Source organism: Haemaphysalis longicornis, unplaced genomic scaffold (genome assembly GCF_048455015.1).
Source record: "Haemaphysalis longicornis isolate Haplotype H1 unplaced genomic scaffold, Haemaphysalis longicornis Haplotype H1 scaffold_10, whole genome shotgun sequence".
Taxonomy (NCBI): Eukaryota; Metazoa; Arthropoda; class Arachnida; order Ixodida; family Ixodidae; genus Haemaphysalis; species Haemaphysalis longicornis.
The window spans coordinates 140,209,516-140,231,776 of NW_027526204.1; the positions used below are offsets into that span (position 1 = coordinate 140,209,516).

At 48.2% G+C, this 22,261-nt stretch overlaps 1 protein-coding gene and 1 pseudogene across 2 annotated transcripts; one reads left to right on the top strand and one right to left on the bottom strand.

The window, feature by feature from the left end:
- Positions 1–242: 242 nt before the first annotated feature.
- LOC144159489 (ATP synthase F(1) complex subunit alpha, mitochondrial pseudogene) lies at positions 243–2,120 on the bottom strand (annotated as a pseudogene). The gene has a single exon (XR_013320319.1). The product of XR_013320319.1 is annotated as an ATP synthase F(1) complex subunit alpha, mitochondrial pseudogene (transcript).
- Positions 2,121–3,107: 987 nt separating this feature from the next.
- LOC144159490 (E3 ubiquitin-protein ligase rnf146-like) lies at positions 3,108–13,415 on the top strand. Its single transcript, XM_077691011.1, has 4 exons — positions 3,108–3,331; positions 7,553–7,704; positions 8,644–8,822; positions 12,148–13,415. The coding sequence occupies exons 1-4, from the start codon at positions 3,238–3,240 to the stop codon at positions 12,665–12,667; spliced, it is 945 nt and encodes a 314-aa protein (XP_077547137.1). The 5' UTR covers positions 3,108–3,237; the 3' UTR covers positions 12,668–13,415.
- The last annotated feature ends 8,846 nt before the right edge of the window (positions 13,416–22,261 follow it).

Here is a 22,261-nt window from a genome sequence, read left to right on the forward strand (position 1 = left end):
TATAAGAGGTAAGGGTGGCACAAGGATTGAGTTCTAAATGAAGCAGGGCAGTCACCTCGTCAAGCCGCCTCAACCAGAGGCTTCTTGCAACTTCCCCCTCTGTTAAAAAGGAAAATAAAGACCTGACACTATGAGAAAAAAAAGGAAGTTAACTCTGCACTGCTACACAGGCGGGCAACTTTGTCTAGGCAAGGATAGACCTCGGGCCTGAGAACAAGCAGCCAGGAAAGCAATGCAAGAAGCACTTTGGTCCACATTGTATGTGGAAAAACTATTTATTCACAGAACCTCCGCACAAGCCAGCAATGACTGCCCTCCCCTTCCGCAAATGCCCAGAGTCTAACTGCAGGAAAGGCACCCCCGGAACAGTCGGGCACGCCTTGTTCCCCTACTGGAATGTCGCCATGAAGTCTGTGACCACCTTCTTCAACTTCGCGTCCGTGTCGTCGCTGATCTTTCCTTCCTTGGCGATAGTGCTCAAGAGCTCCTTCTGGGAGGCCCTGATGTGCTGCAAGAACTCGTGCTCAAATCGGTTGATGTTGGCTGGGTCCATTTTGTCCAGGTAGCCTCGCACGCCAGTGTAGATGACTGCCACCTGCTCCTCGATGGCCATCGGCATGTACTGCCCCTGCTTCAGGAGTTCCGTGAGCCGGACACCCCGGTTCAGCAGCTGCTGCGTGGCGGCGTCCAGGTCGGAGCCGAACTGGGCGAACGCAGCGACCTCTCGGTACTGCGCCAGCTCGAGCTTCATGGAGCCTGCCACCTGCTTCATCGCCCTCGTCTGGGCCGCCGACCCGACTCTGCTGACGGAGAGACCGACGTTGATTGCCGGCCGGATGCCCTTGTAGAACAGCTCCGTCTCCAAGAAGATCTGTCCGTCGGTGATGGAGATGACGTTCGTGGGAATGTAGGCAGACACGTCGCCGGCCTGCGTTTCGATGACCGGGAGCGCCGTCAGGGAACCGGCTCCGAAGGTGTCGTTCATCTTGGCGGCACGTTCCAGAAGGCGGGAGTGGAGGTAGAAGACGTCTCCCGGGTAGGCCTCGCGGCCCGGGGGTCGCCGCAGCAGCAGGGACATCTGACGGTAGGCGACGGCCTGCTTGGACAAGTCGTCGTAGATGATGAGCCCGTGCATGCCGTTGTCGCGGAAGTACTCGCCCATGGCGCAGCCGGCATACGGCGCCAGGTACTGCAGCGGCGCGGCGTCCGAGGCAGTGGCGCTCACGATGATGGTGTACTTCATGGCGTCGGCGCCGGTCAGCCGCTTGACGATCTGCGCCACGGTACTCCGCTTCTGGCCGATGGCCACGTAGATGCAGTACAGTTTCTTCTTCTCGTCCGAGCCTTCGTTGAAGCGCTTCTGGTTGATGATGGCGTCGATGGCGATGGCGGTCTTGCCGGTCTGACGGTCGCCGATGATCAGCTCACGCTGTCCACGGCCGATGGGCACCAGACTGTCGACAGCCTTGATTCCCGTCAGCATGGGCTCCTTGACGGAGATCCTGGGAATGATGCCGGGCGCCTTGACTCCGACACGGGCCCTGCCCTTGCATGCCACGGGGCCCTTGCCGTCGATGGGGTTGCCAAGGGCGTCCACGACGCGGCCCAGTAGTTCGGGTCCGACCGGCACGTCGACGATGGCACCGGTTCGCTTGACGATGTCACCTTCCTTGATAAGCTTGTCGTTACCGAACACGACGATACCAACGTTGTCCGGCTCCAAGTTCAGGGCCATGCCCTTCAGTCCGCTCGAGAACTCCACCATCTCCTCGGCCTGGATGTTCTTGAGCCCATAAACGCGAGCGATACCGTCACCGATGGAGAGCACGCGTCCGGTCTCTTCCAGGTTGGCAGTGGTGGCCTGGCCCAAAACGCGCTCCTCCAAGATGGAGGAGACCTCGGCCGCACCGGGGCCGCCGGCTGATACACATTTCGAGGTAGAGAAGTGTCGCGCTGCGTACGAACTTACGCCGGTGCAGCGGGCGGGGTACTTTGCGACGCCCCTAACCAACTGCTTGGCGAGGGCGCCGGTAAATCGGGCGGACACGAAGGCCATTTCGAAGCAGCAAGGTGACTTCTGAAGTAGGCAATGGCGGCGAGAACTGCCGGGAGAAGCCTCGTTCCCAGTGCACGCTCCCAGGCATAGAGTTAATACTACTCTCCCAGGGACACCTAGGATTGGTCTAGTTCTTTTTTAATATCTAAAAAAATTCTTCCTAACGACAATAACACATTTTATTTAGTTCTTGAAACAAAAATAGCTCCAGTTTTGGTAAATTTGCAAACATTTTAACGTTTTTTTAGCACGCACAGTGCCCCTTTGCGGTGAGCACAAGCGCAGAGACCTTTTCGAGCACAAACATGGAGTTAGCAGAGTTAGTACACTATAATCTTTTATAATCTATCCAAGCGTATGCAGATTTATGACCTTGCTTTTGTTGCTATTAATGGTTAGAAGAAACCTTCTAAAAACAGCATGAACAGAAACAGACTTAAGACAGGAAAGACACACAAATGCTGAACTTTAGTGCCTAACCCCGCTCTTGTGTATCTCGTCTTTCCTTGTGTTTGGGATGTTTCACGAAATAAATGCACACCAAATAACCCAATTCGCTACGTTACTTGTAAACATGTTGCAAAATTCGTTGGCAACGTTAAACAGCAGCGTTAACCCTTTCCGTCTACTTCCATTCTACTTCATTCGCAAAGTAAGGCAGGTGCCAGTAGGCCCAGAACTCCAGGAGATATCAACTTTCCACGTACTTTCAGAAAGTAAATTGTGGTACTCATTTAATTGCTACGGAATTCACATGGGAATTCACCTGAATTCATTTGCTACGAGTGTAAAATGCACCATGAAGCACGCATGCCTGCGCATTGAGTGCCTCCGGTCTTGCCGAGGGCAAAATTTTCGAGGCATACCCTTCTTCTGTACACCAAATTTTGTGTCGGCAACAAATGCTATCTTTAGTGAAGTAAATTTTATTTGCCCTAAGAAAGTCTGTGCTTTTGCAAGGCAATGGCACTTCAATAAAAATACACTCCCAGCAAAATAATATTTTTACATGCTCGTCACAGCTTTACCGTCGAAATAGCCACTGGCACACATTTTCAGTTTGTTTTTGTTTTTCGATTCGTACGCAGCATCTCTTGCAGCCGTTCGTTTGCATTGCTTTTCTGGCGTTTCAAAATTATCTCCGAGATTGTTGTTTTGTGTGCGGGGTAGGATGAACAAGAATGGACTCATCTAAAAATTCTTTGTGCTCGGCTCGCTTTGAACAACAAGGGAGCATGGACAAACAAGGAGACGCCACGGAAACTTCGTTGTGTGGTAAGCGTCTAATTTTCGGTGCCTGGTCCCAGGCGCAACTACTCGTCGTTAACGTGGGGGTGCGCCTTTGTGCGTGGTATATTGTCTGCATGCTGCAAGTCGTCTGCTGGCGGGCAGGAGTAAACCAAGATCGTGTGCCTGACAAGGCGCCAAACCATTTTACAGCCCGTTCAACGCAAATTGGCGTCGCACAAGCACGCAATCCTTTTGGGTTTAGGTGCCAAAACAGTTACTTTCGCAGTGGAGTACTGTGCATGCATACAAAAGTAATACGTAAAATGCCCGACGTGTAATTTTCGGCAACGGAACAAACAAAAAATCAAACCTGCGTTTTAACGTGCGAAGGTTACACGCAACCAGCCACCTACTGTAAGGTTGCGAATTAAGCTGGCGTTCTAATGTTCCCTCCAGGCGTCCTGCAACTTTAGGACGGTGAACAAGGGAATACAAAACGATTAACGCGTGTGTTGGGGCTGATTGAAGGTGACTGAAAGGTTCTGCGTGGTTTTACGAAGCGACAGCAAATTTTTAAATGTTTTCGTAAGCAACGGGAGCATTACCGCCATTGTCGCGTAAACGCCACTGTCCCCAAAAGGATTCGTGGTCATGATCAAAGTCCCTGGCACTGAGGCTTTGTCGCGTGGCTTCGCCACTGAGCATCGACGGCCGCGTCGTTGGTGGTTGATGGTAGCAGACGACAGGGTTGGCGCAGATTATACTGGGGTTGGGTCGCTGTGACCCTGTCTTCTGCACGTGAACACGTCTGCTTAAAATAAACATGCGTGTTAGATGTTAGCTGCTTCCCGAGGCTGGCTTTGGTCTGGTGCTATGTTTTGCTGAGTGAAGTCAACGACGTAGACACCACTAACCAGTGTGCTCAATGGCGTCCCTTATAACTGCCACAGTGGGCTTTGAAACAAACCGAACGACATTTTTTTTCCCTCTGACACTCTGATTTTTTACTATTTAAAAAGGTTGGCTAAGGCTGGAAGACGGTAGCATCCTTGTTCGAAAAGGAGAATAATCCGTGGCAGGAGGTTGATGTTACTATTACCTCATGTAAGGTCGCCATTTCATGACAGGTAAGGACAGTGGCATAAATGTGTTAGCTTGGTTTCAGCAAAGATTTTGAATCTAAGCTGACCTTATTGTGCTTCAGCTGTTTTACTGTATAGCAATTCTAATTGCTCTACAGTAGCCGTCGACTTTCCGGACCTGGAGGGGAACAAAGAATAGTCCGAATAAAAGAGCAGTCTGAAAAATCCGTGAGCGGTCACTCTTATGGGACAAGTGGCGGTCCCTCGGGAAAGTCCGGAATATCGAGCAAGTCCGAAAAAATGGTTGGCTACTACTGTATTCACTTCCACAAAGCTAGCTGTTCCGTAGTATGAAAGTGTATGGCTATCACTCGACATTCTGTACATTGTCTTCAGAGGCCAACTGTTTGAAACATCTCTTTTTTGCTTTGATGTATCCGGCAGTTAAACTGTGTGAGTCGTATATTTTCATGTGTTCTTTTTGTACGTAATTTGGGGTACATTCTTGGCACACTCGTCAGCTGACCCTGTTCGCGCAAATGCATTGAGGTATACATCCTCCCGAGCTATGAGTGACTTCAAAGCAATGCTTCATACCTGGGCAGAGCAAATGAACACACGATCGGTCAATAACCACGCCTTGACACATTCTGAAGAACACTTAGCTCTCATAGCTGGGTATTCCAATCGTCAAAGCGAAGATAAATTTGCTGCACGCCTGCTGCTGCACACCTGTAGCCATGCACAGCTGATGCCAGGCACATGTTTCCACTTTTCGAGAAGGAACCAATGTTTAACTACCTACTCTGTTTACTTAGAAGGGAATTATTGGCAAAAATGCAATAATGTGCACATTCAAGCCACAACGATGCCCTCTTGCAGCCATTTAGCTTAAGGTGCTTGCAGCGTTAACTTCACTCAGTAGCATACTGGGGCAGGTCCACCCCTACCAGTTTTCCAGGCACAACCAATATTTGACATGCACATTCATTCTATGCAGCCGTAAATGTGTGCAAAGTGGGAACTAGATAGAGTTTTTAATAGGGAACGCATCAACCGTGTCATCTGCAACGATAAACTGATGCTGAGACTGCAGCAGAAGCTCGGTGGTGCCGCCACGCGGCTGAGCCTCAGTGTGAAGGCTGTATACTACGTCAACAAGTCTACTATAGAAACCACCTAGTGTTAATTGCATTAACATTTAGCAAGAAGTTGAGTGTTGGCTGTGATAATATTTTTTGTAACAGTGTTTGGCGATTTGTTACCTTGCAAACGTGCAAAGACAATTTAGAAAAGGATGGGCATGTGTTGCCTCCCTTTTCATTGTTTTTTCTTGTCTGTGCTGTGGGCAATAAAAGGTGATCCAAGAAGTTGCCAGTAGGTAGCTTCTGTAAACAAAAGCATGTCAGTGAACATGTGCAGAACATTTAAAATGTTGTTGAGATGTCAGAAAAAATTAACTTGTCGTAGTCAGCACCAAAGCAGTTGGAGTTGTTGAATCCCCCGATGGGGTATGCGCAATCACTATCATCATCATGTAAAAGACTGTGTCAGTAAGTGGGGGATGGCAGGCAAAACCGACTGAAAATTGGATTTTTTTTATTATAGCACCAAAATATATTGACATTCTTTGGAAATGTTCCCAAGAAGTGGCATCCTGAGATGCGCACCACAAGTCATTTAAAAATGGCGCCAAACGTACCCCCATGTGGCCCCGCCTATCCACTGCAAGGGTCATGTGATGCGCAGTGGTATTCGATTTTTTATTTTTTCTTAAAAATGCATAGTAACTGTTACTCTTGTAATTACTTACAATTGTTGAGCTTAGTTACTTCAATGTTTCTGTAGTTCAGTGTGTGCTGCAATGGTGCTGTGTTAGTTGGAATAGCATTGCGCATGCATTTCGAAATGTTCATTTGCGTCTGGTCGGTCGTCTATCATTCTGTTTGCGCGCAGGTAATCGGTTTCTTTTTTAACAGATTAGAGTGATTCGTTGTGGCTTAATTGCACTGTGCTAGTTGTGGCTTAATTGCACTGTCTCACATTAATCAGGGTCCGCGCAAGAAGCGACAATTTCAAAAGATGAAACGAAAGCTTTGAAGTGGGATATCCCAAAACACCCTTTCTGCCGAGAAAAAGAACATTTTCTGCTCAACTATTAAAGTTTCCGAAACCATTTTGTTGCGAGTCCCAAAACAAAACCAAAACAAATGTTTTGTCATTGCAATTTGTTGTTTTATACACGCTTTTTTCTGTCCAGAGTGAAGAAAATTTGTGTTTTACTATGTAAATATTTAAAAAAAAATCAATGTTTATGGCCACTATTATTATTGTAGTTCAGAAAAAAGCCTGAAATATTTAACACAAATAAAAAATGTTTCCGCTCTGTGCCTGTAAAAACATTCCTGGACATGTTCCCTAAGTCAAGAAAAAAAGCTACGAACTCCAGATATTTATTTTAAAAACTATTAAATAATTGTGTATAAAATTTTGCACACGATTAGTAGATATCTCTTATACACCCCCTCCAAAATTTCAAGTTGATTGTTAAAAAAGCAGCAAAGTTCGCTGCAGACGTAGTCAGACACCTACGTCCACTATACCCCCCCCCCCCTCCCCCTTGGTTTAAAAACATCATTCCCGTACTTGTAAGCCATGACCCCAAACCCTACTGCCCATCTCCCCTGGCCATAACAGGAGTGAACGGTAGCAAAATTTATACACGAGAAGAAGCATGCAGTGCATATGTAGTGATGTAAAGTTGCCTTGAATCATGCGCAGTGTTCTTAGTCATGTGCCATCTGGTACACGTTTGCGAGGAAGCTTTTAATGTGTAGCACAGGGCATTCTTTCCCCATCACCCAATACTGCATTGTTACGTGTCAGTCATACGCTCTCGTTCTCATAAGCTCGGGTGCAATGGCATTTGTTGGGGTGGACTACTCAGTTCTGCGTATGTTCGTAACTCGATACCTTGCTCTTAAGTGGAGTGCAGATGCAAAGGAAGTGATGAAGAACCCGGGTATGAAAGAGAGGTCTAATCCCTCCCCTTTGGAGCAGCCGTAAGTAAACCACCGCACACAAAATAGGCACTCGTGTTATTCGTCTTCCTTCCCTTCGTGACGGCCAACGAATGCGGCCGGTTTTCGTTCCTCTTTTGTCGACCTTTGACCTCCGCTTGCAGGTGAGGAAGAACTGCGTGTCCCGAGGCTGGAGTGCGCCATCTGCCTGCAGAAGTGCATCCACCCTGCGAGGCTCCCCTGCGGCCACATCTTCTGCTACCTGTGCGTCAAGGGCATAGCCAACCAGAGCAAGAGGTGTGCCATGTGCCGACAGGTGAGGGCGCTGGCTTCGTCGTCGTCGTTCGGAAGTGTGGCCCGCTGATGTGGAAGAGCAAAAAGAAATGTGGAAGGGCGAACTGATAAACTTGCTGCATATGAGGTTTTATGCGTTGCATCACTTTGGTTACAGGACGAAGCAATTTGCAACAAAAGCATGACAACGTGTAGTATTCAAACACACTCTAAGTTTCCTATTTTAAGTGTGGCTTAAAGATTGCTGGGCTTTTAAGCGTCGATAGAAGCAGTAAAAAGAGAACATAAATACGTCAGTACTCTTTAAGCTTGCAATTGTGTTTCATCAGGTAGTGCGTAGCACATACTTTCCCACCAGTGTTGTTTACTTGTAAAAACTACTGTAATCACTTTTAGATACATTTTACATATCATTTTGATCTTTGAATGGTGCATTGTAAAAAGTTGAGCTTGGAATGAGTTGAAAGCACAAAAGAACCAAAGTGGAGAATAAGCTTCTCAGGCATTCAAAGCTGGAAATGCAATGCCAGCTAGTGCATTGCAGAAGCAGAACTAGTGGAAAACTGCGGAAGTGTGAGAGTCGGTAGAATGAGAACAATGCTTGTGATATTTGTCGGGATGCCATTACTGTTCTCTCTGTGTGTACTATTTGAAATCTATTGCCTGGTTTGTCTGGTTTGTCTTTTAGCAGTTCCTGCAGTACACCTCAAACAACCAAGTAAATCAGGGTCCTGTCTCATTAAACTTCCTGAAAATAGTAGCAGCATTCTCTTGACTTTGGAAGTTGCACGGGACAGTAATTTTCGTGTCAGTCCTGAGAGGCGCTGAAAAATTCACCTGGCTCCCCTTACTTTTTTGCTTGATATTACTGTCCTACGAGGAAAGTCTCATCTCTTTTCTGCTGCCACGTAACAATACGGACAACACTCATCACAACGACCTCACTTACTCCCCTGTTCAGGAGATTCCAGCGGACTTTGTCGAGAAGCCGGAGCTGGTTTTGGACCCGGAGTGTGAGCACGATGCGCCTCCGACCGAGGAGAGCTACCGGTGGTTCTACGAGGGCCGCAACGGCTGGTGGCAGTACGACGAGAGGACCAGTGCCGAGCTGGAGGCTGCGTCTGCCAAGGGAGAGCCCAGGTACTGACTGCAAGACTCCACTGCTTCCACAAACATTTCCTGAAGGTCGCATTGGGGGGGAGGCCTTGATCGAAAGGCTGAGGCTTTAGAAGAGCTATTGAGACAAAATACAACTTCGTTTCATTTGAAAGAACTAGCCTTGGGTAACTCACTCCGCTCCAATCCAGCCATGAAAGATGCTTTGATAACCAAGAAAACGGAAGAAATACTATTGCAAAAATTTCAAAGTTCGCGCTGATGTGTGTAATATGAGTTTCCAATGAAATGTCTTTATGGCTTGCGTACAATTTTATGAAGCCTTTACTGCATGGGCCCGGGTACTAGCCAGTTGGCTAAGGGCCCAGATGGTAAAATTGTATTGTATGTAAAGAATGAAATTAACTTTCTTTCTTCTTCTTTCTTTCTTTCTGCAGTGACGTAATATGCGCCAGGACTAAGAACATAGATAAGTGTGTTAATTGCACGTTAGCATTTGAGTGATACAATCAAATGGACTTACAGGCCCTGCTACAATCGTTCAGTCTTGTTTCTTCGTAGTGGCTTAGGTCGATGGCCACCAACCGGACGAACAAGATTCTTCGATGTCATAGAGAAATCGCCGTAAAGTGGCTGGGGTTTCGCTACTGCTGTATCTGGTTTCCTTCATATTTACATTATTGGCGCGAAGTTCGCCATGCAGTTGGTGTCATTGTTATCAGGACACAGCAGTACTTTCTTTATTTCTTTTTTTGAGCCAAATTTGTATTTTGCCTTCATGGCCACTTGTGCGGGTTATTAAAAATTTGTTCAAGCGTAGTTTACAGCCCCTCACCGTCATGATCATTTTGCTGATGTGAGAAGTGGGAGGATGTACGCGATCGTTCCTTACAAGGCAGTGGCTCGTTCAGGAGTTAAAGGGGTGGAAAAAGTGAAATGACGCGTTATTGTTTCTCACGATGAGCAGCACCAACACCAGCTTTGCAGTCAAGATATGCCTGGAAGGACGGTTCATTCTTCTACTCGATGTCGTGCTGATAAACATTAGCGTCTTCTGTGGGAGGAAACTTGGGTTGTAGTGACCCACCTTTGTGGAAATCTCACCATCAGAAATTTGAGCAAGGCTAGGGTAACATTAGAAAGTCAATCGGTGGCAAGCTGAGATCAGGCTGTGATTAGTTGTCTTGGTGCTGCCCCATAGCTGTAGCGGCTTGTGTGTCTGGGTGGAAATTTGCGGGCACGTTGGGGAAGTTGGTATTAATGAAATTCTGCAAACCTGGGTTAACTCGAGTCCAACTGGCTAGAGCTGAGAGATTCTTAGTGTAGCGTGTGTATGAAAAAGTGACGAAATAGTTTAGATTTGCTCGGTTTGTCAAGAGAGTCATGCCAAGAGTTTGGCAGAACTGTATTTGCTTTACTTTAAGCACTGACTTATTTCTTTCAAATGTTTAGAAAGGAAATGGCAGTGATCTCTGAAGATAGATTATTCTTTTCGTGAGAGCGCAAGCAGGCCTTTTAGCCGTTATCGGCAAGAAACATTGCCCGAATGTTAGTCAGGCTGGTTTAGATTATAAATCACCATGGCGTTGTGATGTGCAAAGACTGGAGACTTTGTGAAATTGGCATTAGTATGGCGTAAGTTGTTCCTGTGGTTGTACGCCAGGCTTTGTAGAGTCTCTTGTCTTTTGCTTGTCCTATGTCCTTCACGATTATAGCCCGACTGACAGCATCCAGGACTGCCTGATGGGCAATAGATGCATTGATTGGACTTGGGTGATGCAGCTTGTGGGTGCAGAAGTTGTCTTTGGGTGGTTCTGTGGCATGCATGGCCACTCTTGCTTAACCACCTAAAAGGTTAACCACCCTGTGGCCTTTGCGAGCAGCGAGTCAGTGCGGAAACCCGAAGCACTGCAAGACATGGCGCACGAAGCACTGCATCTTACAATTCCAGCAGTGATGCATCGTTCAGTGGTTTCATTGGCGATGAGTTTGAAAATAAGCACAAGTGTTTTGTTCATCTGTCAATTCGGTCACTTTTTTAACGGCGAAGCTGTTTAGTAAATTGTAATTTTTCGTGTCTGCAGGTAAAAATACCAAGTAAAGGCCGAGCGTACCCACTTAGGGGATTGGCCGAGACTGACCAAAACGAGATTTCCCACCTCTAGAGATTGGCCAAGAGAGATTAAAAAAAGCTCCAGCATTCACCATAACCGTGGCAACACTTGCTCGGAACGGGAAAGACACGTCATAGCGAACGCCCCTCCAAGGTGACGTCCAATGATCATCACTTCCAAAAAATGAAGGAAACTCAGACTTATAGCAACAGTGATGGAGTAAAGGTTGTTCCGGCTGCACACAGCTTCGCTACCTTCAAGTCTTGGATGTTATTGTGAACTTCCTTTAGTTTTCTGTAATTTTCGGACTTGACCCAGAAGTTAGCCTATCCCATTATTTTTACTTAACAACTTCGTAGTTACGTGTTGCTAGGCTAGGCTAGGTGTCGCAGCCACTTTTTTGTCATTTTTCTGCACTTGACCCGTAAGTTCGCCCATCCTGTACTTTTTACCTGATATCTCCTTTGTTTTCTAAATAAATGTATAAGTGCACACAGGACTTCAGTGAACCATTATGTCAAGAAGGTGACTATTTTCATTTGTTTTCTTTGTAGTATATTGATGTGGTGTGTAATTGTCGTGGAAGAAAAAAAAAAAGGCTGAAAGGAAAGTTAAAGGTGGGTGCAGCGTTCAGAAAATTTCAAAGAATGTTTCGATACTGGAACATGTCCCCTGGCTATAGCTCCACTGCGCATCTGCTATCGAAAAAAAGAAAGAAAACAAGACGTGGAAATGCTTGGAGTCAATGCTTTTTATGATTAATCGTTAGTTATCTATTGATTGATTGATTGATTGTAGGGTTTAACGCGCCGACGCAACGCAGGCGATGAAGCGCGCCGTAGTGGAAGGCTCCGGATGAATTTTGCCCACCTGGGGATCTTTAACGTGCGCTGAAATCTCGTACGCACGAGCGTTTTTGCTTTTCGCCTCCATCAGAAAAGCGGCCGCCGCAGCCGGGAATCGAACCCGCGACCTTGTGCTCAGCAGCGCAACGCCTTAGCCACTGAGCCACCGCGGCGGGTAGTTATCTTATTGCTGTTGATATATAAACATCTATGAACAAATGTAACATTTTCTTTCTCGCCCAACAGTTTTTGCTCAAAAAATGTTTCTTAATGACTACCCCTCCAAACCAGAACGTTTTTTTTTTTTTTTTCCATAGAGGGGAAACAGTTAGTCGTTATTAGTTGAATTTTGAGCCAGATTGAGTTCCCCGCGCCTAATTTTCTGTGCAGGTGCGAGGTGCTGATTGCCGGCTTTCTCTACATTGTGGACTTCGAGCTGATGGTGCAGTTCCGCCGCAATGACTTTTCCCGTCGCCGGCGAGTCAAGCGGGACTTAGCCAGCGTGCCGAAGAAAGGAATAGCTGGAATCAGGCTCGAGGAACCAGCTCAGGATCCAGGTAGCAACGTGGCCGCAAGGGAGTGCGGCGTTTCATCACGGACTCGGCGACAGGCTTCGCGAAGTGGCTCAAGCAGTTCCGACGATGGATCGGGTAATACGCAGGTCTCGTCGTCGCAGCGCCCTGGCGAACCTACTGTTGAGCCCGCCTCCACGTTCTTGGACTCTCCGAATGGTGCCGGCGACGCTAGTGAATTGCTGTCCGATGAGGAAGCTTCCACTGCAGCCATTCTTGAAGGGGATTCCTTCAGGGCACTGAGCTTGGAGGACAGTGGGGAGATGGGAAGTGGCGACTCGTTCGCCTCGACTCCAATCCGGCACGGTCGCCGAAGATACTATGAGGACAACCTCTGACTGCTTGCGCGACGAGGCGCGACTGTTGGGCCTTTTTAAATAGCAGTGACTGTGAGTTTGGGTTGATGCTTTATGTGAAGGACTAAATGTGAATGCGGCATCAGCTTGTGAAATCTCAGTGCTGTAAATGTCACAAGTAGTGTCGCGGACTTTCGTGACATTGTAAATTGCTGGTGTGTATGCGCCAATGTCAGGGGGCCTTGTTCTAGCATTCGACCACATTCTAGAGTTGTTTACTCATTTCCTCGGTGTTGGTGTTTGGTGGCATTTAGCCTCAACATAATACCTTAGAAGGTAACATTACTGCCTTTCCATCCCGTTGAAAATTTCTGCAAAGTGGTGTTCTGATTTTAGTATTTCTATTCAGTAAATAAAATAAAACATGTTAGGGTTATGTTTTCAGGCCTATTATAGCATTTAAAAAGTCGTGGCCACATCTTGAGAGCAAAGCTTTGCAGTGTACAGTTCAAATTCCCAAAGCACGCTGTCAGCATTTCTTGCCTCCAGGATGGTAGGCATTTTTTTCAGCTATGTTAATTACTAGAAATCTAGCACCACTTATGAGTTAAGATACACCCATCAGCACAGGCATTGCATACCTACATTTGCATTAGTTTAGTTTTCTCTACGTGGTGCTGTGCACTTCGAGGTTTGTGTTTGTGCATAATTCTTGTTGCAGTTTTTTCCCAACTTCCATTCTGCTTCAGACAAATTAAACAAAAAGTGTGATGCTTCGTGCAAAAACCTATCACTGGAGCAAACAACACCTTGGAGTCATATGGTGAAAGGAAAAGAAAACGTATTTACTGAGCCAGGAACACCTGCAGACAGCACCAACGCTGATTGCGAGAACGAACAGCAAGAGGTGCCGTGCTAGCACCTCAACCTTCTCTTTTTCTCGTCCCCAATGTTCTGAGAGTCAACACATACCCAAACGGGTAGAATGACCCTGCACGTCGTGGAGGAAGAATGACCTGCGGCATTACCTCCTCCCCTGTTAATGCATTGTCCAGAGGACTGCACGGCAGACACAGCAGTTCATTATGAAGTCGAACGGGTGTACAGTCGAACACGGATATATCGAACTCGAAGGGGATCGCGAATTAGTTCGATATATGAAAAATTCGATATAAAAAAAAATAAAGGCCCCGAGACCTTACCTGTGGCGGACGATCACCTACAATCGGCGCATTCAAGAATGACAACTAATTCCGCACAGACGATGCAGCATCTTGGCCTGCTTCTTCGTCTTCGAAATGAAGTTGAAGACGGTGGCCTCGATTTTATCGAGGCTGTCCAGGTGCGACAGCCCGGTTCCCTCCATGTCGCCACAACAACGACGAATCAAGCCAAACGATGCCGCCATTTCGGCGGCGGAGTACGTGCGTGTAGCCGCCGGCTCCTTCCAGAGATCTTCGTCGCCATTTGAGCTGTCGGCCTGGGCATCCTGGGTCCCTGCGACCGCAGCTACAATGTCCTCGTCAGCGAGGCTCACAACAGCCTGAACATTGCAGTCCACTTCCACGAAATCGTCCGCAGACACTTTGGGTCGAACGGCAGCCGGGAAGAGTGTCGACAACTCGCGAAACGCGTCGTCTATGCGCTCTTCGTCGCCGTCTTCACCGGTTTCCGCAAGTTCCGCCGTCACGAAGCCTGCCTTCCGGAAACAAAGCGCACGTGAACAGTCGCGATGGCGGCGATGGCTACCCGGGCTGCCTGCTAGGGCAGCAGCTATGTACGAAAGGCGCGAGCTGTGGTTGGCTGATCAAAACTCACAAAACATCAACAACAAAAAAGAAAGAAAAGGCGAAAGGAGGAGGCCGCCGGCGCCCAACAGCACAGTCCGAGCCCCCGAGCCCTCACGTTTTTCAAGCGTTTCGGGTGTCGGCGGAGGCGCGTTGCCGCGAAGGTGGCGAAGGTCGCGGGGCGCAGCGAGTGCCGAAGCGCACCTTCCAGCTCGCGCGGCGTTCGATATACCCGATGGCGGGTAAAAATACCGTTTGATATAAACGTGCGAATTTCTATACTTTTACAAAGGATTTTCAAGGGGATAATTTACGAGTTCGATATAGCCGAAAATTCGATATATCCGTGTTCGACTGTAGTACATTTTCATTCTTGCAACGTGAATGACGTCGGACTGTGCCATGGTTCGAAGGGAACATGCAGTTTCCTCAGGGAAAACTTCGTAGTTGGCGTTGCTTGTCTGACGTAGAACCTTGTAAGGACCAAAGTAGCGACGCGTTGGTTTTTCGGGGTGGCCTGTCCGGCAAACAGGGCTCCACGCCCAGGCGAGCTCTCATGGTATCTATATAACTTGTCTCTGCCATTCATTGTACCGCTGTGCTTCGTTTTCTTGCTGATATCGATAGTGCTGCCTGCCGCGCGAGCTGCGTGGGGGTCTTTGCACGGTGTGCAATTTCTTCGGCCTCTTTAGTGGTGACAGGGCACTCGTCAGCCAAAAGCATAGAGTACAACATTGTCAGGACGTCCCTATCATGGATCAAGCGAAAAGGGGTGAATCGTGTTGTTTCTTGTGCCACGGTATTGTAGGCAAAGGCTATGTATGGAAGAATGAAGTCCCAGTTCCGGTGGTCAACGTCAACTTACATAGGGAGCATATCGGCAATGGTCTTGTTTAGTCGTTCCATAAGTCCACCCACTTGCCTGTGGTAGGCAGTTCTGCAGTGGCTCGGGCAGCTGAGATTTAGGACTTCTTTGATGAATTGCGCTGTGAATGCTGCTCTCCTGTCGTTGATAGTTACTGTTGGGGCACCGTGGCAAAGTGCAACGTTCTTGGTAAAGAATTTCACGACTTCAGCGGCTGTGCTCTGGAGAAGGGCATACGGTTCACAGCAACGTGTTAAGTACTCTGTAGCAACCGTGATCCATCTTTTGCCAGTAGATGACAGAGGAAAAGGCCCCAGCAAATTCATACTGACTTGCTGAAAGGGTATTTTTTGAGGGTCAACTGGGTGAAGTAAACCAGCAAGCTTTGAGCAGTTTTTCACCTCTGGAAATCACGGCAAGCCTGTACGTACTGTTTCAAATTGACGGCAAGGTGTGGCCAGTAACACCGAAGGCGTATGCGGGCTAGTGTATGGGCAAAGTCGAGATGGCCGGCAGATGGTTCATAATGACAGGCATATAAAATTTCTCCATGTAGTGCTTTCAGTTGAATAAGCAAGCGTGTAGTCTCTGTGGCGTCGAAAATTTTCTTATGCAGGATGTTGTTGCACAGACAAAAGGATGTACTGCTGTGGGCAACAGGTCTCGGTAGTCGAGAGGTGCAACTTCAAGGTAATTGATGACAGGTTGAAACTCGGGATGGTTTTGTTGGACTTGAGCGAGGTCAGATGGAATGATGGCCCCAAGGAAGCCTCCGTCATCGCCTTCATCAGTAGAAATTTTATCGATCGGGGCACGGGAGGGGCCATCTTTGTCACTGTGTTTACGGCCAGACTTCTAGGTGGCACTAACATCAAACTCTTGTAACCTGAAACTTGTGGGCACTTTGTTGCCTTAAGGAATAGAATAACGCGCCATAGAATAACACCCTACTAAGGCAGAGAGCTTCGCCAGCGCCCCGAGTGGAGGGGATTGCGCCCGCACAAACTCCAGCGAGCTAGGCGCCCAGAATATTGGTCTCAGATTGGCCAACCAGCATGAAGTTTGCTTCGGCGCATGACCGAAGCTCGCATGAGCTATAACCCCTTCTTGCCACTTCACAAGTTCTGCACCCAATTCGATGTTGCTTGCATCAGTATGCAATTTAGCGCCAGCGTCCTCGTTGATCTGCAACCAACTTCTGAGTTTGTTGAACGCGGCGCACTCTTTCGGGTCCCAGTTAAACTGCACGTCGTTTAAGGTATCACCCGTCAGCGAGCCCCTAAAGTGCAGAGCACTTTAGTGGCACGCCTGGTCGTCGCAGCTCGCTCGCTGGACCCAAGTAGAGCCACACGGCGTTCCGTCGTAGCGGCCGCTGTCGTCGCGGCGTAACAGAGGCTTCCAAAGCCAAGTGGTTGGTACAGTTAAACCTGTATTTAAGGAACCTCTATGTAACGAATTCCTAGATTTAAAGAAGTTTTTAAATTCCCTATTTCCACCTTCACTGAAGCCCATGTGTTTGCGACCTCTATGTAACGAAGGAGTTGCGACTGTTAATCTGGATGTAACGAATTCGCTACGCTGATGAGTCAAGGTTTCTTGCCCTTTTTCTGAAAAATCGGCCGGCGAAATGCACTAATTTAGCGAATTTCGCTCGCACCGCAATCTCGTGCGTTTCTACGTGTGAGTGCAGTGTCGGCTAGGTGCTAGGCCTGCCTGTCGGCGTGTAGTCGCGTGTGTACCCTGACATCTGTGGTATGGGTTCGTGGATGATCTCTGCTGCCTGAATACGAAAAGATTTGTCTTTTCAAGACATGCTCGCAATTTTAAACGCCCTCTCCGCCGGCGAGAAAGAACGTCACCGCCCGGTACAGTGTCCCAGCTAGCATCGCTTCAGCAATTTTGACGGCAGGAAAGAGCTCTAAGTTCGCAAAAAGACGCCCTTGCAGCACAAGTTTGGTTCCTGAAACGCGTCAAGGCACCGAAAAGTATCAAAAAGCAAAAGTGGTACTTAGTTACGTTTGTGAATTCGGGGGCCGTGTAGTAGCAGCAAGCGCAAATCACGCAGTTTTCCAGTGTGAAATATATCCTTAAACAAGGGTGAGTTCAGCATCACTGATGCCTAGCATATTAGTTTCTGCTTCATTCCCGCGAGCTTTAACTCGAAGCCTGCGTGTAACGAAAACCTGGATGTAACGAAAAAATGCGAATTTTTGTCAACTTCGTTATACCCAGGTTTTGTCCTAAGCGTTCGAAACTCGTGAACCGCAGGCGCTTGCCATGCATCCTCCTGTTGTTTAGCTGAAAGAAAACTGCAAACACATTTGAGGCAAAATATACATAATTGACCGGCAGCGCCCACGTTCATTTAGTTGGGAACGCTCGGTGGGTTGGTTTTTACGATAGTGAGCGAAAAAGAAAGTGCCAGTGCAACACCCGCACGTGCGGGGAAAAAAAAGCAAGCACCAAAAGAACAGAACTCCCGCTTGCGCAGTTTCAGGCAGGGAGAGCGCGAGCACTGCGAAGGCGGGAAATTTGAATTGCATTAGGCGGTAGCACTAAGCGGATAACGGCGCTGCCGCCCATTGCATTATGGCGAATCCCTGCTCTGAACTTCCGACAGCTTTCACATTGAGTGGAACGGCTTTAATTTTTGGAAGTCAAGTTAACGGCTCAACTGTGTTGGAGAAGTTTTCCACAAAGCGGCGGTAGCACGCACACTGGCCGAGAAACGACGTACCGCGTTTTTATCGTTTGGCGTTGGAAAAGCGGCCTTGAAGAAACAGCAGCTGTTTCTTCAAGGTCAGGGCAGATGCCTTGAAAGCTGACCCCGTGGCCCTAAAATTGTAACTGGCGATGAAAATGCAAAGCTATAGCCCTTCCTGCGGCCGTGAAATTTGGCGATGAAAATGGGCTTACCTTCAAAGGCGAATTATCGCGATAAAAATAGAAGGGCTAAAGCCCTACCTTGGTCACCGAGTTATGGCGGCAAAAATGGTGAGTCAGCCTTGTCTTTGGCGGCGAGTTATGGCGGTGAAAATTGCAAAGCTTACATTTGGCGGGGAAATATGGCGATGAAAATGGCAAGGGTATAAGTTAACCTCAGCTTCTACGGCGAGTTACGGTGACGAAAATGACAAGACCTTACCTTCCGCGGCGAAATATGGCGATTAAGAGGGAAGGGTATAGCGTTACCTTCGGCGCGAGTTATGTATAAAATGGCAAGGCCTTACCTTCGATTGCGAGTTATGGCAATGAAAAAGGCTTACCTCCGGCGGCGAGTTATGGTGACGAAAATGGCAAGGCTAAACCCTACCTTCAGGGGTGGGAACATGGCGATGAAAATAGCAAAGTAATGGTCTTACCTTCGGCCACTTATGGCGGCGAAAATGGCAAGGATATAGCCTTTCCTTCGGCGGCGAGTTGTGGAGACGGAAATGGCAAGTCTTAATAGACAATTCGGTTTACGTTTCGAAACGTGTCATCAGCTGCATTGCATACGGAGGACTAATTATTCGTGTCGTGCATTCATGCAATGCTGCTCCAAATGTGGGAAGGGGAGTCTTTTACACACAATTTCTGCAGGAACCCTTGCTACGAATTAAGTCTTACCTTCGGCAGCCAGTTATGGCAATGAAAAGGGCAAGGATATAACCTTACCTTCTGTGGCGAGTTATGGCGAAGAAAATCCTTACCTTCGGGGGGTCGGAACATGGCGAGGAAAATAGCAAGGTGATACCCTCACTTTCTTTGGCAAGCTAAGGCGATGGCAATTGCACGGCTACAAGCCTTACCTTCGGCGCCGAACCGAGTTATTGCGATGAAAAAGGCAAAATGCATTTTTAGAAGCAATCTACGCCACATTCTGCCAAAATATGAAATGCCCGAGGCAAACAGCTGGCCGAAAAGAGAGGGGAACACATATGGTTAGCCACGGTACGTGCAGAGGGCCCGCCCAGGAACTGAGAGAACGAGCGGCTTTTTTCGTCCTGCGGACGCTAAAAATACACGGGGAGTTAGCCTATAACTGCTTCGCTGTAAAAAGGGAACGGAAATGAAATCGGGTGATTTGGGTCCCGGATTAAAACCCTGGGCCTACGGTGTGCAGGTAGAGCACGGAGGCCCTGTAATCGGGCCGATCCAGCTGCAGCCAGGGAAGCCGTTGCATGCTCCAGGTGCCATAAGTGCACCAGAAAATACTAACTTTGGCCAAAATAAGTGCCCCGGTGTTTTCTTAGCGCAGCAAAAGCCCGAAGAGGGTCATAATAAAAGTGGCTATGCACACAATATACTCTACAAAGGTCACGCAATAATCTGGCCTACTATTGCACCAGCATTGCACCGAAGCGAACTTGTTGGCGTTCGGGTATTGGCTGAGCTCCCATGATATTGTTTCCAGTTTTTTTTTTGTTTTTTGACGTTCAAACATGACACAGAAACTTTCAGTAAAGTTTTTATAAAATTGTGAAGGCGTGTAGCGAAAATATTAGTCACGTGATTTCAACTATTAAATGCAGAGCATTTCAGTAACTCACGATGTCACCCGCGTTGACGTCCGTCGTAGTCCGCACCGTCGTTGTCCGCACCCCTCCCCCTACACTATATAAAAAAAATACTATCCGGCGCCTGGTTTCGATCCCTCGATCCTGCGGGCGGAACGCAATGTACATGGTGCTCTACCCACTGCGCCACAAAGCCGACACAGAATGGGAGGCTACGAACGCGCCTTATATCCTTGACTCATTCAAACTACGCCAAGAAGCTGCCGATACAACGCATTCACTACCACCAACTCCCCAAACATTAAACGTTAACGCAATACACCCACCCCTATGCGACGCATTTACTCGGGTTCCCCTCGCGGGGAGAGGGGCCCAATTTTTTCCTTTGTCAGTTGCCAGGGGCGGGCCGGGGCAGCGGCACCTGTCTTCACGTTTTCGCTATTTTCTGCAATATTATATAAAAAAACGCTACGCGTAAGAGTGATATATTCGCGTTCTCGTTGAGCTAATCTATCGATCTAGAGCAACCTGTTTTTTGCGTCAGCGTCACTTTAATGGCTTTGACAGCACCTTTAGCCTTGAAGTTCTCTCATGTTCGCATGGGTGTGCTTGCGCAAGCGTGCCGCATGAGTGGGTCCGTTTAACAGCGTGCCTACTCGTGACAGCTTGCCAACCACGTGGTTGGCGTGCAAGCGTGCCGGGGACTCGCAACAGTCCTTTCTTTGCCGTGGATCTCGCCAAAGCGTCGAGGAGGTTGGAGCAGGCTATCAAGCGTAGTGCGACAGCTGTCGATGTATTTGAATTAGCTGCGATACGTTTCTAGAGGTTTGTGCTCTTTCTTTTTTCTTTTGAGACAACAGGCGGACATTTGAGGGATGATTAGCGCGGGAACGCGTCCGGTCTGTGACGGTATTGAGAGGGAAAGAATGGCCATCCAGCCAGCAAGAGCTTGTCTCCGTTGCTAGGTGATACTGTGCGGATGAGTGCCACGCCAGCAAGAGAGAGGACGTTACGACTATGTTGCTAAGCAACCCCCAGGCACGTTGCCGCCTTGTTCGGCTCTCTGTTCTCGCTGCGCGACGCGTGCGGCAAGTGCGGAGGCCGCATCTTTTAGCTGCTTGTCCGCTCTCGGGTGACTATCGCGCCGACGTGGGGAAGCCTGCATGCACAACTTTATAAACTCAGTTGCAACCATGGACATATCCGGTGCATACGGTAAAACGCTGAGTTAAAAGCAGCAGCGGAAACGGCGTGAATGTGCATTGCCGAAAAGTGGGAAGAGTATAAGCGTCGCGATGTAGCCTTGCAAAACCTACCCACAATGTTTCTTGGAATTGCCACAGTCCAGCCTGCGTGAAGGTCTTTTGTAATCCGTAAATGCATGACCACCTTTAAAGGGACACTAAAGGCTGAATGAAATTCTGTTTTAACTGAAAGATCATATGTTTCGTAGCACTCTCAGCTTTTGTTCGACGAGCAACGATGCGTTATTTCCTGAGAAATCCACAAAGAAAGCTGGCATTTCTCTCTCCCGCTTCCCTTTCATTTTTTTGTAACGTAGACATGGCGTCACAAATTAGGAGCAAGACACCGGTGCGGTCTAGAGCGTGGCTGGCAACGGTAGCTTTTAGGTCATCAAGCCATGCATGGCCGACCACCGGGAACGTTTCTTTGACCGACGAGGCTGGCTTTCACTTTTATTATGTGTCACCAACCGAACGAGAAATATTTTTCACCGCTCCAGCGGCGGTGTGCCCGCCTACACCGGGCACCCAGACCCCATCACGCCGGCCGCGAACAAAGCTTGCGACAAGAGCGGCTGCCCGGCTAGGCGTCGCTCAAGCAGGAGCTTTCATCTCACCTCGTCTGGCGATCACTTCCATCTCATATTCTCTTCTCTCACGGGTCACGCCATACCGCACCCGTCTCGAGTAGTTTTCGTGGCCGAACTAGGCTCCGCCGGACCCAAACATAAAAAAGGTAGAGCTCGCGCGCGCGATTTACGGATTATTTATCAACAGCGGTTCGCAGCGAACGGAAGAGCACAAGTTCGAATAGGTCGGATAACCCCTGCAGTGTGTACCGTAAACTTTCACGGGCGATAAGGTTCGAACCGGGCGCGGACACGCATTTGCGGTATCAACATCCACGCGCACGGAAGGGATAAGGCGGGTCGCTAAAACCCCTGCAATGCATCTTGTTTCTTTTGCCGCTTCCTGCCGGAGATATTGCTTGCAGAAGCTCGGGCGCTGACCGTAATAGGTTATTAACTTCGCTATTTTCCAAAACGAAACTGAAGGCATGATGGCTGACAAGTGTGAGGGAAGTAGTCTGTCTCGCAGTGTATAAAACCTTTAGACTGTGTTTTTTTTAAATTACGTTAGCTAACGGAAACTTTGATTTACATTTATTTCACGTGCTCAACCACTTACATATAGATGTTTCTCCCGAAAGCGTGCGAGGCGTCGCTACCTATTTTTACGTT